This window comes from Equus quagga, chromosome 1 (assembly GCF_021613505.1).
Source record: "Equus quagga isolate Etosha38 chromosome 1, UCLA_HA_Equagga_1.0, whole genome shotgun sequence".
Taxonomy (NCBI): Eukaryota; Metazoa; Chordata; class Mammalia; order Perissodactyla; family Equidae; genus Equus; species Equus quagga.
In genome coordinates, this window is record NC_060267.1 from 103,056,151 (window position 1) to 103,072,188 (window position 16,038).

Here is a 16,038-nt window from a genome sequence, read left to right on the forward strand (position 1 = left end):
AAAAAGAAAAAAAAAGATTGGCAGCAACTGTTAGCTCAGGGTCAGTCTTTAAAAAAAAAAAGATTGAAGGCTTATAGGTTTTTAAAGAATGAATCAAGTTTTGTGAAAACTCTTGAATTGTAAAATCCAGATGTCCAGGAACTTATCAACTCCTCCCTAAGTCCCTCCCCACCCCCAATTTTTGAAAATGTGAGAGGATGTTTTGGTTGTTACAAAGACTTGGGGAGGGAACTTGATGCTGGCATTTAGTGAATAGAGCATGCCATAATGGCCAAAACATCAGAAGTAACCCTGGTTGGGAGCAAAGTCTCCAGGCATATCCCATCTCCCTCTGCTCTTCTCTATTCTCCTCCTTTTCCTTCCTCACTAGAAAGGAGAACCCCTGCTGTACAGATATTAGGGGTAGTGATATGCCCTTACTACCCTGATGCCCTTTGTACAGCACTCATTCAGTGCCATTCCCTTTTTTATAGCTAGGAGTGTTTTTTGAGGAAACACTGATGTCTAAATTAAGATTTGAAGGGACATTAGTTCTCTATACTTTCTATACTAGAACATATTTATTGACCCCAGTAAAAAGTATCGTGTTATCTTCTTCCTTTTCTCCTTTATTATTAGAATCATTACTACCGCTGTGTATACATCTATACATTGATCCAATTCAGTGAAGTTCTAGGAGTGAGTTGTTTCTTAGCTTCAACTTTGACAGTGAACCTGTGCTTGTGCTATTTTTCTAAAACAATGCAGATTCTCATTCAGCCATTTTGATTACAGTAAGCCTGGTGTGAGTTTGGAATTCAGAAAAGTTAGTTCCTTTGACCTCAGCGGACTTTTTCACTTATACATTCTGTTCCCATTTAATGTAAACACATTTGGGCCAAAGAGCATGTGAATATTTGGCTTTGTATTTGTCAACTTACATTAAATATTGACACCAGTTATAGAAGTACCCCTAGGAGATCCTTTTCCTTGGATCAAAATTTCAGCTTCACTTTTTTTCTAATGATTTCTAAGTAACTGTTTTTCCCTTATTGCAGTTCAAAATACCTAAATTTGAATTCATAATACTCTTTCCCAAAACTAACCCTGTTTTTCATCTTCCCTGTTGGAACTGCATCACCATTCTCTTACGCTGGAAGCTTGGGCATCATCTTTGATTCATTCTTCTCTTTCATCTCCACTGTCAACAAATCCTCTTGGTTCCTTCTTCAGAAGAATCACTAGCTCTTTTCTTTTACATCTCTTCTACAACTCCTTTACTCCAATCCTTATCATGTTTCACTATTCTTACCTCTAGTCTGTCACCTCTCTTCTTCAAGCTTTTGATCCCTCAGGTTAAAACTACCAAAGAAGGCAGAATGTGTTAAAACATAATGTCTCAGGAAGAAATGGGGGGCAAGTGAGTAGTAACTCAGATCATCTCATCTGCATCAGAGTAAAATTTTCCTTTGTCTTTTATTCTAAATTTTAACTAATCCTAAAGATTTATTTACTCATTTATTCTTTCATTTAACAGTATTTATTAAGTATATTTTCTGATGTTAATAGCTAAATATTATACTTACTGTCTTTTCATTCTCCTTTGACAATTCATCTTTTCTCATCAACCATCCTATTTATGCTTTCTCTAGTTTTTCATCTCCAACCTCAACCCTGTAAGCTCCAGTCCTGTTAGATACTAAACCTTGATTCATTATAAGCTCTCTAAATCACACAAGTCCCACAACTGATGAGTGGCAAAGCAGGGGCTCTCAATTCTGTCTCCTCTTGCAGACAGTAACCTTCCAACCCCATCTTACTAATATAATAAGGCCTATTGTCTAAGCTTAATGATGTGAAAAATAGAGTACTATAATGTGATGGTATCTCAGAAAAAGGGTAAAGGAATGAGAAATTGACGATTTGCTTGTTTTTTAATAACAAACTTTAAGAAATTTGGCAAGACTTACATGTCCATCAGTAGCCAGTTATTGTCTACAGTGTCTGTGTCTTCACCTTGCTTCCTATTCTTTCTTGATATTTTGAGTCATATGGCCATTCTTAAAGAATATTTGGAAACACTATGGGTCTATGCAATTGAATGGAAAATTGAATAACAAAGAATAATGAAGCCAGGTTATTTAAAGATGTAATAGCTTCGTATCTGTCCCCCACCCCCAAACCATTTATAGCTAGTAATATTTTGGAAGGAATAAATTGAGATAAATCCTTGTTCTCTACATGGACTTGAAATAGCCTATTGAATGCCATTTTTCTTCATTTTAACAATTTTTGTATTTTCTGACAATATGGGAGATGTGTTTATTTTTTGTTCCTGAGGGCCCCAGTATGGTCTGTTGTTGACCTGAGATTTGGAAGTTATAAAATAGATATTAAGTAAGGATTTTCAGGAGATGGCTTATGTAGCTCTGACATTCATGGAGTATAGACAGAAAACAGCTCTTTGCTATGGTGAATAGCAACATAGCATTACCTGTATGTTACCTCCAGGTGGTATTTTTTCAGATGTAGAACATACTTGGCATCTCCTAGGGATTTACTTTATAATTTTGAAATTTCTGAGCTTTTTGTTTTGTTTCATTTTTTTTAACATTGAAGGTGTGACCTCATTTAGAAAATAAAATTAAATCAACCTGGTGCCACCAAAGACTCTATATTTTTTCTTCCTCATGAGCCTGCTATTTTGAAAATGTTTGTTTACAAACAGCATATATTATTTTCCCTTTCCAAAAAATGTAATTATAGACTAAGAGCCAGTCAGCAATTCTGAAGAGCACTAGTGTAGTGATACCACCTGGAGTAGTTATAATTCCAGAGAAAATTAAATATTTGTCATTTTAATCTGCCTATACAACTTTATTATGGGTGAAAGTACACATTCCATTGGGCATTTGGAAATCCTGAAAACAACTTGGCCCTTTTGTGGACCTCGGGTTGGAGACCACTATTCTATACTATGTCTCATGACATCAAAAATACTATTTTTATTATACCACTTCATTTTATGAAATAGATTTTTGTATGATTCTGCAGTTGCTTTGCAGGGGGTTTCCTGGCCCTTCCTTGAGTGAAAGAGTGGTATTCCAGTCAAGGCTTTATGGTACTTTGCAGTTGTGAAACAGCTCCCAGGAGCACCGTTGAGCCCCTTAGGTGGTAAATGACATTGTGGTACATGATTCCTTTAAGAATCTAAATAAGCAGGCTTCACTTATTAAGTGTCTGGGATAGCACTGCGGGTAATTTAGCTAGTTTCTGAAAGAAGGTCAGTGCCTATATTCTTCCTTCTTAAAACCTCGTAATTCTGATGTTAGCTTTGGCACTAAGCAAAACCCTTTGTTGCACTCCTTTCTGAGCTAATTGGTTCTAAGCAGTAAAAGAAAGTGCTTGCCTTATTTAGAGGTTCATGTGACCACAGTAATCTCAAAAGATTTTAAACCCCTTTCCACTTCCTTGCTTTGTCATTTTTCTGCTCCCCCCACCCACTGACTGATTATGGGAGTTTGCTTTTGCATAAAGAGAGCTGCAGAAGTCAGACAAAACCTACCTCTATACAGTTAGAGACTTTTTAGTTGAACTAGTTGCCACGTGGAGGAGAGCAGGAGAAAGAGACTCCTTGAGGAATGCACAGCCAGCTCATGTGACACATTTTAACTTTAGTGTCTTGCAAATCTTTTCTCTGCTATCTATGACTACAGATAGTAACTGATTTACTAGATTTATCATTTTTCTTCCTTGACTCAACTTTGCTTTTCCCATCTTTTGCCACTTTGGGAAAAACTTACCCAGTCAGTCATCAGTCATCAACATCAAAGAATGTCAGTCTATAGGAACAGAACAAGTTCTATAGTCTTTGGACAGTTTTCCCCAGTGGAGCCTTCGTGAATAAAATATGGTAAAGGGTGAAAGAGAAGGAGAACATGAGGCATTTTATCTGAAAAATAAAGTAGTATTCATGAAGTCTGATGGCTGAGATAGCTTTAATAATATAGGGAAGCCTCTGGAATTAGCCTGCGTTTTAATAAAGAACATCCTTTGTCTGAGATTTTCTTCCAAATAATTGTGAGGAGGGGGCAAGTTTGAGCCATAAGTTAATAATTGAGGCTGGGTGAAGAGTGCACAGGATTCATTATCCTCTCTGCTTTTATATATATGTTTGAAATGTTGCATAATAAAGAAGTTTTTAAAAGACATCTTTTCCCCAGGAGTCTTTTGGAAGGATAAAATCTGTTTTCCTGTGAAATTTTCAACATCCTTCTAATACTCAATAGTGTTGAACACAATAAAGATATTATTGTAGGTTTGTGTTACTGAGGGGAAAAAATATTTTCTTGTCAGAGCTAATTCTGAATTTAGTAGGTTATTTTTTGTCTGTTATTATCCAGATTATGTGGCACTTATTCAGCAATGTGTAAATTTATTTCATAAATTAGAGTCTAATGAAACTTGTGTTCAGTTTTGTTTCTCTCCAAGGGTGTATTCAGTAAACTTTAATCAGTGTTGAGAAGTCTGAAAAATGCTTAATGAAAAACTGGTATTAAACAATTTCTTTATAAAGTAACAAGCGTTTTTAGATTTTTTTAAAGGAACCTTTTTGTGTCATCAAATAAAATATCCCTGATACATCTCTAGGTAGTATTTTAGTTAAGGAGCCTGTTTTCTCAGTCTGGATCCTAATTTGACTTGGCTGCTAAATGCTGACTTAATCTTCAGTCTCTTCTATATTGTCAAGTTGATCGCTCATTAAAATATCTTTGCCAGTTGAGATGCTGTAACTTCGATCTAAAGCAGGTATTGACAGACTTTTTTTTTTTTGTAAAGGACCAAATAACATTTTAGGCTTTGAGGGCCACATATGTCTCTCTTAAATATTCTTTTGTGTTTTTTTGTTCTTTACAACTCTTTACAAATGTAAAAATAGTTCTTCACTCTTTTGTAAGAGCCTTATAAAAGTAGGCAGAAGTCTCTGCTAACTCCAACTAAACAATTGCTTTTTAATTGGATACTTTGAGAAATAAAAGGTAAGGATCCAAATGTTAAAGGTTATTTTTAAAGGTAAGATTATGACTTTCATACAACACTGAACACATGTCAAAGATTTTAACTCACTAATTAACCAGTTGTTGGGAACCAGTAAGGTGTTAAAATTAGTCCAATTGAGAATTGGACTTAGGGAAATTTATTTTCTCTATCAGACAGAATTTATTTGCATTGCACCACCAACACTATTGTAGGGGAGGAAGACATTTCCTCTTCCCAAATGTGGGTTCGTCTGGCTGGAGAACGAATTAAATTCACATGAGACAGAATAGCAAGAGAAAATTAAACAAAGCTTTATCAGGAACCATGGCCCGGGGCCTTTCTTCCTGAAAGAAGAAAGGGCACCGAAGAAGTGGGGTGCACAGAGTGGTTATATACCCCCAAACAGGGTGTTTCACATATGATTGAAATGTCCCTTTTACAGTAGTCACGAGGCTGCTCTGTCAGCACAGCTCTTCATGGAAACGGCAGATAGGTCTGCTGTCTCAGCGAACGCCGCGGGGTGGCAGATGTGTTACCTTGGGCTGGGGGGGTCACAGATGAGTGCTGCAATCGGTTCCCAGCCTAAGGAAAGATGCTTAATCTTTAAGGAGATGCCAACGTTGGGAGGGAGAGGGAAGTCAGTTACAGGAGGTTACCAGAGAAGCACGATAAAATGCAGATTTAAGTCCTTACCTTTGGTATTGATTAAGAGTTTCTAGAGAGAAGGTCATCTCCTTTCTTCTTCCTGGTACAGAGAGGGAGGCACCATTTACAGATAGAGATTTACCTTAGAAATGTAAATGTGTCCTAACAAAGGGCAAGTTCCATTCCTCAGAGCCTCCTTCCCTGTCCCAGTTTATCAAAAGCAATCAGCCTCAAATAATCCTGATGCCAAAGAGACATATCTTGGGGTGGCCAATTTCAGGTCCCTACACTATCCACAAGGTAATTTTCATCTCTACAGGTTGCAAAATAACCTAGCCAAAGACAAAGATGTAGACCTTCATAAAATCAGATAACCTCAAAGGATCCAGTAGACAACCCCACACATTCCCTTGAAAGGTCACTTGAAATTTCAGTCTTTCACGATTTTTGCTGACAATCTCCCATCTTTCGTGATCACGAATAATTTCCAAAGATAATGGTTGGTCTCATTAAGTTTGACCTTATTATTTACATAGGTGCAGGAAGAGTGCTAATTAATCATGTAGACATCCTTGAATTTTCTTTGCAAATCCAGAGTGATACAGTTTTGAACAACCAAGGCTAACAGATTAACTTGTGTTTAGAAGCTTTCATGAGGAATCTTAGATTGAACTTTTAAACACCTCTGTTATTTCCTATCCCAAGGTAAGGAAACCACGCCAGAGAAACTCACTAGATTTTACCTGCAGTGCTGATAAATTTGGGTGAGTTAATCTCATTTTCAAGTCTCCAACATTTGCTAAGGCTTGCCAGGAAGTAAGTTACTTCTCTCTTGCCTATAAGCCAGGGACCCTGTAAATGAGGCATCAGGTCAGTTTACCTAAGAGGGCTTTGTCATAGGTATTTATAAAGCCAACTCTGATTCCTTAATTTGTTTTTTCACATGTGATTAAATAAGAATCATTCTCAAATATGACATTCCAGGTATGTATGGTTACAAAATCCAGTTGTACCCTGATAAAAAGGGGATAAGATTGGTATCGATCCTATGCAAGTAACTATATTGCCATAAAGAGTTGAGGAAAACTCAGTAAGTTTCTGAATGCTGAAGATTCAGTGAAAATCAGATACCACTTAATATTTTATTTCAGATCACAAAAGCAGAGTCTGCTAAAATGTGGGTTAGAAATAGTTTTGGAAGAAAGTGTGAAAGGGCTTCCTCATATAGCCACAAAAAATAGAACATTAAGATAACATCAACAATACTCTAAACAAATAACCATAATAAAATTTCCCTCATCAGTTCATTCAGTCCTGTGTAGTTAATTCTTGTTTAGATGGAACCTGGAAAAATAATTAAAAACAGAACTCGGGGGGCTGGCCCCGTGGCTGAGAAGTTAAGTTCGCGCGCTCCGCTGCAGGCGGCCCAGTGTTTCGTTGGTTCGAATCCTGGGAGCGGACATGACACTGCTCATCAAACCACGCTGAGGCAGCGTCCCACATGCCACAACTAGAAGGACCCACGACGAAGAATATACAACTATGTGCCGGGGGGCTTTGGGGAGAAAAAGGAAAAAATAAAATCTTTAAAAAAAAAAAAAACAGAACTCGGGTCAACAATCTGTTTTCATGAAACATTTGCTTCTGGACTGAAAAGCATCCTGGAAATCCTGATCCCGTCCACTGGCACAGTCTGAAAGTTACCTAAGCGTTGTCAGCTCAGAAGCACGTCCCCAAGAGTCTGTTCTTTGGAATAGGAGTAGTTTATAGAGTACTTTGTACAGTCCTTTCCATGAGACTCTCACAGATAGTTTGAGGAGTAAAAGTCATCCTGAAAGTTTCATTTTTCTATATTTAGGATCCCGTGTTGGGAAGGCTAAATTAAAACAGTTATCAAAGGAGATTGGGCCCTTGATTAAGTTAGGCTCATGGGTGAGAACAATACTTGGTTGTTTAATCAAAATGACAATAAAACATAATAAACATATAAAGGAATTCAATTGTAAAGAATCGTAGCTCTTTTACAAGAATGTTTCTTATTTCTAGGTTGGTTGGTTATTTTTTAGATTGGCACCTGAGCTAACATCTCTTGCCAGTCCTTTTTTTCCTTCTTCTCCCCAAAGCCCCTCAGTACGTAGTTGTGTATCCTAGTTGTAGGTCCTTCTAGTTCTACTATGTGGGACACAGCCTCAGCATGGCTTAACGGAGCGGTGCCATGTCTGCGTCCAGGATTGGAACCGGTAAAACCCTGGGCCACCAACACATAGAGCTATCTATGGCTTCAGTTCTACAACCTCAGCCATGGGTCAAAAATAAACACAAAAATACAAAACCTTAATAAAGATCTCAAAGAGCTATTCTCCTTTATAATATATACATGCATTCTTGAGTTGAGCTCAGTATAGACAAATCAATGAAAGAAAAGTCTAACAAAGTAAATTCTCTTTTGGTTTCTTACCCAACAGAAAATAGATATCTATCACTCTTCTACAGAGACTGCCAAATGGTCAAACCAGAAAAATCAAATTCTCGATCCATGCTGCCATCAGTGAGGAGTAAATTACCAACTGTGCATAAACCGGAAACAAAAACAAAACCAGCAAGAAGGGGGAAAAAATGAGAGAACTAGAAAGTGAGCAAAATTAAAGTTCTATTGCCACTTGGGATTTACTTTGGGAGCCCAGAAGAGATGTACCCAGGCTAATACAGCCAACAAAGGGTACTTCTCTGGCAACTCAGGTAAATCCATTGGCATCTCAGTGGAACTTCAAAAACTGTTTTTAAGGGGCCAACCCTAGTTGCTTAGTGGTTAAGTTTGGCAGGCTCTGCTTCGGCAGCCCAGGTTCGGTTCCCTGGGCACAGACCTACACCTCTGTAGGGGCCTGTTAGTGGCCATGCTGTGCTGGCAGCCCACATACTAAAAAATAGAGGAAGATTGGCATGGATGTTAGCCCAGGGCAAATCTTCCTCAGCAAAAAAAACTGTTTAAGGATAATTTTTTTAAGGTAAGATCATGACTCTCATACAAATATGTAATGAACATTTCGTATACACAAGATCTACTTTAGACCCAGGCAACTTTTCAGGGCTTCTGTGTTCCATATGATGGCTCATCCAATCAAGGTAGTTTTGATCTAATAGAACCTTCCCAACACATGCTTCAGTGATTTTAATGGTAGAAAAGAGGATAGAAGAGCTTCATAACAGTGTTTGGTTTGGCTTTCTCTGAGTGGTTAGATTACAAATAATTTTTGCTTTTTTTTTTATGCCCGCTTGTGTTTTCACAGTTTTCTATGATGAACACAATTGTCTTAAAGGAATGTATATTAAAAATGTTAATAAACAGAATTAAACAAAGATCAGCTAGTGTTGATGCTAGCAGCGCAGGAACGAGTCTTTTGTCATTGTTTTTGTAGAAACAGATATTTACTCTGTTGAAACCTTACAACCTAATTTTTTTTTTTTTTAAGATTTTATTTTTTTTCCTCTTTCTCCCCAAAGCCCCCTGGTACATAGTTGTATACTCTTCGTTGTGGGTCATTCTAGTTGTGGCATATGGGACGCTGCCTCAGCGTGGTTTGATGAGCAGTGCCATGTCCGCGCCCAGGATTCGAACCAACGAAACACTGGGCCACCTGCAGCAGAGCGCGCGGACTTAACCACTCGGCCATGGGGCCAGCCCCACAACCTAATTTTTAAGCAAAGACAAAACTTATATTCAGTCATAAAATTCTTTATTAATTAATTCTGGAGAGTCAAGGTCAGAGTTCTGTGCCTCTAGAGATAGAAGAGAAATTTCTGGAGCCATGGTTTCAACCCAGAATTTTCTTCAAATTCATTCAAGGTGCTTTAGAAAGACTTTCTTTGACCTCTCAGTACTGTGCTAGCCTGAGCTTCCAGCCCCATACTTAAGTAGAAGTACAGAAATTATCACAGCTTTAGGCTCATGGAAAGGACTATACTGTACTATATCAAATGGTCTTCACATCCAGTTCCTTTCTACATATTGATCTCAGAGAAATGTTACTAGATATTATATATTATACATGCTATACTGTATTTTCTAATCATTAAAATTCTTCCTGTGGGGGGCTAGCCCGGTGGCGCAGCAGTGACGTTCGCACGTCCCGCTTCTCAGCAGCCTGGGGTTCGCTGGTTCAGATCCCGGGTGCGGACATGGCACTGCTTGGCACGCCATGCTGTGGTAGGCGTCCCACGTATAAAGTAGAGGAAGATGGGCACAATCTTAGCTCAGGGCCAGGCTTCCTCAGCAAAAAAAGAGGAGGACTGGCAGTAGTTAGCTCAGGGCTAATCTTACTCAAAAAAAAAAAAATCTTCCTGTGTACATTCTTTGAAACTGCTTTTACGAATGAACAAATAAAGCTCAGATCTGATAGCTTGCCTCAATCCCAAGTGACTTTTTCCGGGCAGGAACAATCTCTTTAAGATGTTTACTTTCATATGGTATCATGCGTATTTAATAAAGAGTATTTGATGGTACAGGGGCTGAGCCTGGGCTTACAATTATGGTGTTTTAATCTGTTGCTTAAATTTCAGAGAGCTTCAGTCCTTTTCGTTCAGAAGCATTTTTCCCCTTTGTCCATAGTGAATAAGACTTGAAGGTCTCATGCTCAATTTTCTTTTTCTTGCTTAATTTTCACTTAAATGTTTTTGTGAACCTAAAATGAAAAATAATAGAAGAAATGTTAGGAAAGCATGGAAATCTGTTCTAGCAATCTTTTAGTCCTTTATCAAAACATGGGTAGCTTGTTTTTTCTTTATATTTAATGAACCAAGCAACCTAAACAGTGTTATTTTATTGAGAATATTTTTAACCTTCTTTAAGCTATTCTCCAAACCTTATCTGGTTTTAAATGAGAAGACAAATGTGAGTGTTGAATTAATGCCCTGTAGCTTTAAATTCTACCAGTTTGATGCTTTTGTCTTTTATAAAAGATGCTTACAGCTCTAGAAGAGAGGCAGATACTGTCTGTGATCTCCATTCTCAGAGTCAAACTATTCATTTGCATTAGTAGCTCTGGCAAACTGCGCACGCACGCACACACACACGCTTGTTCTGCTTGTTTGGCAGAAGCTTTCTGTTTATTCAGCACAGAGTCCTCCCAGGCTTCCAGATGTAGAAAGCTCGAAGAGTTGATGCAAGAGACAAAACCGGAACTGTATGTAGGCTGAGGTGGGCACTGCGGAGGATTGGCTATGCGGGGATGTTGATGTGGTGCGGCTGTACCTGCCTGTTCTGTGAAAGGCACTTCTCTGAGGCTGTGAAGGTGAGAAGCCCAGGGATCCACTAGAAGCTTCATTTCGGCTGGCTCTTTGGTAAGGGAAGGCATTCCCAGTGGTAGCTGTCCTCATTTACATCGTTATTCTCGGAAACCAAGTATGTGCAGCCGTAACAGACTATGCCACAGCTCCTTTGCAGTTTGGAAGCTGGGACAAATGGAACGAGCTTATAGCCAAAAGAGGTTTTGATTTGTTTTCACGATCCAAGCTTGCTCTGGCAGTGCACAAATGAAGGATGAGCTTTGTGGCAAGCACAATCAGCAGACTGCCTGAGAGGGGGTTTTGGTAAGATGAATGTGTTGCTTGTGTTTTTTGGCGTGGTTTTTTTTTTCTTATTTTTTTATTTTTCTCTGTCAGCTACATAGAATTGCCTCTTAGCAATAACTAAAACATTTTGCAGATTCACATTTGATGGAAAGGGATAGCCAAGGGAACTAGAAAGGAAAACATTATTTCTGATCATTTAGTTGTGACCTTTAGAGATAATCATCAAGTTTTCTCAGATATCCATGAGCAGGCAGAAGCCAGGAATTTCGAGAGCAAAGAATGCTGACTAACAATTAGATATCCTTTCCCTTCTTTGAACAGTCATAATTACCCCCCTTTTTTTCCAGCTTTCACTATGGCCTAAGTGGAGAAGAAAAAATAAAGGCCTCCTCCTCTTACTGAGTTGTTGCCACTGGAGCAGTAATGGGTTGAGAACATAAGTATGGAGGTGGAGGAAGGCAGGTTGAGGAGTCGGCTATTTTCATAGCTGTGCGTTGGTGGGTGTTTGTCTTGGTTTTATTATCATTGCTGTTTAGTGTTAAGTGGTTGTTAGTGCTGTGTCTCTTTGCTTGTACTGTGACTTAATCCCTTTTATGTTCTATTTTGTACCTTTTTCTTTGCCAGACCCAGTTGTATCATTATAAAACCTATTTCTGTTACTATTTATACATATTAGCCTTTATTAGAGAAAAAATATTTATAGAAGTATCCCTGAAATATTTATGGACCCCAAGAAAGATAAAAACATTTTCTTTTTAAAACCTAGGCTTTGCTTTTAGCAGATTTTGCAGTCTTAATTTTGGAATTTTTAATAAGCATTTTAGCACAAGCTAAACAAATGAGTCACATTAGATATGTGAACTCCTACCAGAATCACCTTGCTCTAATCTATTTTAAGTTGGATCCTGTTTCTTATGTTTTTCTAAGCATGAAGATTTACTTTTCCTCACCCTAACTTAGGCAAGTATTGCTAGAAGTTATGGTGACTGTTTTATTAACCTATCTCAGATCTTTTTCTTGGGATCCTCTTCTCACCAGTAGAGAGAGCCAAGTTTCCTAGCTGCTTAGAGTGGGCACAGAAGAGATCCTTTGACACCTGACTTTTTGCTGACTCATTGATTATGTAAGCCTTGTAAATACAGCTATCCATATACTCCGTTAAGTTAATGGGTAGGTGACCCCCTACCTGTTTACTGACCTTTTCCTCTCTCAGCATCCTTCTGCTCTTTACTTAAGCCTTTTTGGTAACAGTCTCAGCTTTATACCAAGTGAATTCTAAGAAGAATAGACAAATCTTTTTTCTTTTTTTGAATTGCTCCATTAACTATATTTCATCTTCATTATGATAAAATTCCAAATTCTATATTTTCTTGGCACATGAAACCTACAGTAATAATGCTTTTCTTCATTTATGTCCTGGTTAAAGTAACAACTTCCTTTTCTGTCTTTGAGGGTTCAATTCAAATGCCCCTGTTCAAAAAAATTCTTCTATGACCTCCCAACTAAAATAGGTTTCCCTCCCTTACATTATTCCTTTTCTCACAGCACTCTATTCTTTTTTCTTTGTAGTACTTTTCACAATTTATGTTATTTGATTACTGGTTTTCCTGTCTTTACAGCTTTGCGTTACTGAGCCCTAAGTCTCATCAAGACAGAGACTTTGTTTTGTTCATCATTATGTGCCTAAGCACCTAGCAGAATGCCTGGCTGAGAGTTGAAGAAGGGACAAGTAGGGCAGTATTACATGTGCAAAGGCCCTATGGTAAGAATAAACAGGATGAGCAGCAGGGGCTGAGAAAAACCAGTGACTGGAGTGGGGGAAACATGCTATATAAATAGATCCAGAGCCTAATCATGTAGGATTGACTTTGTAGACCATGTTCAGATTCTTGTTCTTAGTATTTTAAGAGTTGTGGGAAGCTGCTAAAAGAAGTTAAGCATTCATTGAAAGAATTCTCCAGCTTAACTGAGAACTAAGTGACTGCAGATAGATTAGTCAAGGAGAGTGATCCAGGAGAGAAGGGACAAGAGTTTGTCCTAAAGGTGGTGGCTGTAGAGATAGATGGAGAGTATTGTAATTTGATGGAAACTTGGAAAGCAAAATAGATAGGACTTGTTGGGTTGGATATAGGTGGAAGGCAGAAGATGTCAAGAATGGTTCCTCGGCTTGGATTAGTTGGGTTTTAGCTCATGTAACCTGATGGATAGTGGTGCTCTTCCTGAGATACAGAACGCTGTGAGAGAACCAGGTTTAGGGGAGGATCATGGTCTTTGGTTTGGACTTGTGAATTTTCATATAGTCAAGTAGCCTCGATTTATAAGTCTAGATCCCAAAGGAGATTATACTTCTCTTACCATTGGAATAAAGTCCAAAACAGTAGTTTAGACTGCCTTGGGAGCTCATCTCCCATCACAGCCCTCTCCCTATGCCATACTTTTACAGCCTCATGAACCATTCCGTTATCTTGAAGATGCTATTACCTTTCCTCCTTCTGAGCCTGTACTCATACTGGGCTGTCAACCTGGAATGCCTTTCCTTACACCTTCTCTTTTTATCAAAAACTTATTCAAGGCTCATTTCATTTTTCACTTCCTCCAAGGAGCCTTCTCTGTTCTCTTTCCCTTCTTCTGAATACGTGGTTCCTTTCTGTATTCAAGAAATATTTTGCCTTCGTATCTACTATAACATTTACTTAGTCAGACCTGTATTTCAGTTGATCATTTCCTTGTCTCACCAACTAGATCATGTGTTTCTTGAAAGCAGGGATTACACCCATATCCAGTGCTTTATGTAAGGAAAACAAAGGATAATTGCAAAATAAGTTAAATTGTAGAAGTCTCAATCTTTTCTACAACCTGCTTCTTTAGTATCATAGCACCATGATATCTGTCCTTCCCCCATCTGTCTGCTCCTAATTTTCTCTAGGCTATCCTACATTTTTACCCTGCAGATACTTAGATACATGGTAGAAATATTCTTCCTTTCATATGCAAAAATCCCTGAACTAGTCATTTTCATCATACACTTTTCTACTTTTACTTTGTTCGTAATTTATCTCAAATCTTGCTATTGTTCATCCCATGTGAAAGTGTTGACAGGGATAGGAAGGACCAGCATCCGCAGCTGATCTTGTTCTCTCTGTCTCCTCTTTTCCCATTATCTGGAATAATTCCAGAATCCATGCAGAATTTTTTCAGTGAGGTTGCTATTGGCATTTAAGACTGGATAATTATTAAGACTGGATAAGACTGTGTATTGCAGAAGGAATGCCCCATGTATTTCCTAGTGCTCCCTGATGGGCTAGTATTGCCCCCAGGCAAGCCTCCCCACACCCCCCAACAGAGTGTAGAAATGCAGAAACAGGTGTGATGTTGGTTCCTTCCCATTTAAGTAATTCCTTCACAGAGGCTTAAGCATTCAATTTGCTTTTTCACAAGTCTTTGGTGGGGTTTTGGGGTTTTTTACTGAGGAAGATTCGCCCTGAGCTAACATCTGTTCCAGTCTTCCTCCACTTTATATGTGGGTCACCACCATAGCATGGCTGACAAGTGGTGTAGGTCTGCACCTGGGATCCGACCCTGCAAACCCAGGCCACTGAAGCGGAGCGCGCCAAACTTAACCACTACACCATGGGGCTGGCCCCCTCAGAAATCTTTGAATAGTTGAATTTCCTTCTTATTATGTCAGTTAACATTGATATGCATTGATTTTTCATTCTTTTGGGGCCCAAATTTCAGCAATTTCTTACCCCTCTTAGTAGTTACAGAAACCTCTGCTTAAAACTCTGAGAAACAATTGGACTATCTTCTGAAATCCATACGAGTCTAATTCTTCATAGATGTGTTTAATTTAGTCTTTTTTTAGACACAAGTTGTCCCATTGTAACTTGGAAGTATAAACTAGATTATATCCTTTATGTGCTATTTGAGAAAGTTGGTTTATATATCAGACTTTGTTATTATAGATCTTGAGTAAGAAAAATCTAAGCAAATCTAAACATTATATTACAAAAGAATGCATTTTTTTTCCCTGCTTTTTCTCCCCAAATCCCCCCAGTACATAGTTGTATATTTTTTAGTTGTGAGTCCTTCTAGTTGTGGCATGTGGGATACCGCCTCAGCATGGCGTGATGAGTGGTGCCATGTCCGCGCCCAGGATCTGAACCAGCGAAACCCCAGGCCACTGAAGTGGAGTGCGCGAACTTAACCACTTGGCCACAGGGCCGGCCTCAAGAATGACTGCATTTTTAACGTTACTTGGTCACCTGCAACTGAATAAAAATTTTTTTAAGAAAAGTTTATTTAAATAGAGGAGACAGGTCATTCTTGTACTCCTGATAAACTTCTCAATAGATCAAATTTCTCTTCGTTAAAAAGTATAAAATCTTTATCAAGTGATACTCCAGGCTATTATCTTTCTTAGAATCTGTACTTAATTTTGAGAACATAGCTGCTTTTTTGTACATGGAATAAAGCACATACAGCTGTAGAGTCAGTGTAAGTGCCTGCTGTGTGAATGCCTCCTGTCTCTCTAATACCTTAACAGTCATCAATTTTTAAAGGTCTTGGAAATGTTAAATTACCTTTTACCTATACTTCACCTTATATAAGCCACTTTTGGACAGTACCATAGTACTACTATCTTCATATCTCCTGTAGTATCTCACTTCATGCTCTCTCTCTATATATGGTTTTTTGTTGGGGCCGGAGGGTAAATTTTTCTTTATTTGTATAGCTGGGTGGCAGAGGAGAAGATACAGGAGTTGTCAGCTAATGAATACAAGCACCAAGAGTTCAGGGATCTTC

The 16,038-nt window shown here is 38.4% G+C and overlaps 1 protein-coding gene across 4 annotated transcripts in view; it reads left to right on the plus strand.

Annotated features, from left to right (window-relative positions):
• Positions 1-16,038, plus strand: part of TMCC1 (transmembrane and coiled-coil domain family 1) — a 247,725-nt gene that overhangs the window by 192,877 nt on the left and 38,810 nt on the right. The window contains exon 1 of one of the 4 annotated variants that reach the window (XM_046669563.1): positions 10,868-10,952. The exons of the other annotated variants lie outside the window; for them this stretch is intronic. Within the exon in view, the coding sequence (XP_046525519.1) occupies positions 10,890-10,952 (63 nt within the window). The 5' untranslated portion in view covers positions 10,868-10,889. Of the gene's footprint in view, positions 1-10,867; positions 10,953-16,038 lie in introns of those variants that run through there. 4 annotated transcript variants of the gene reach the window in all.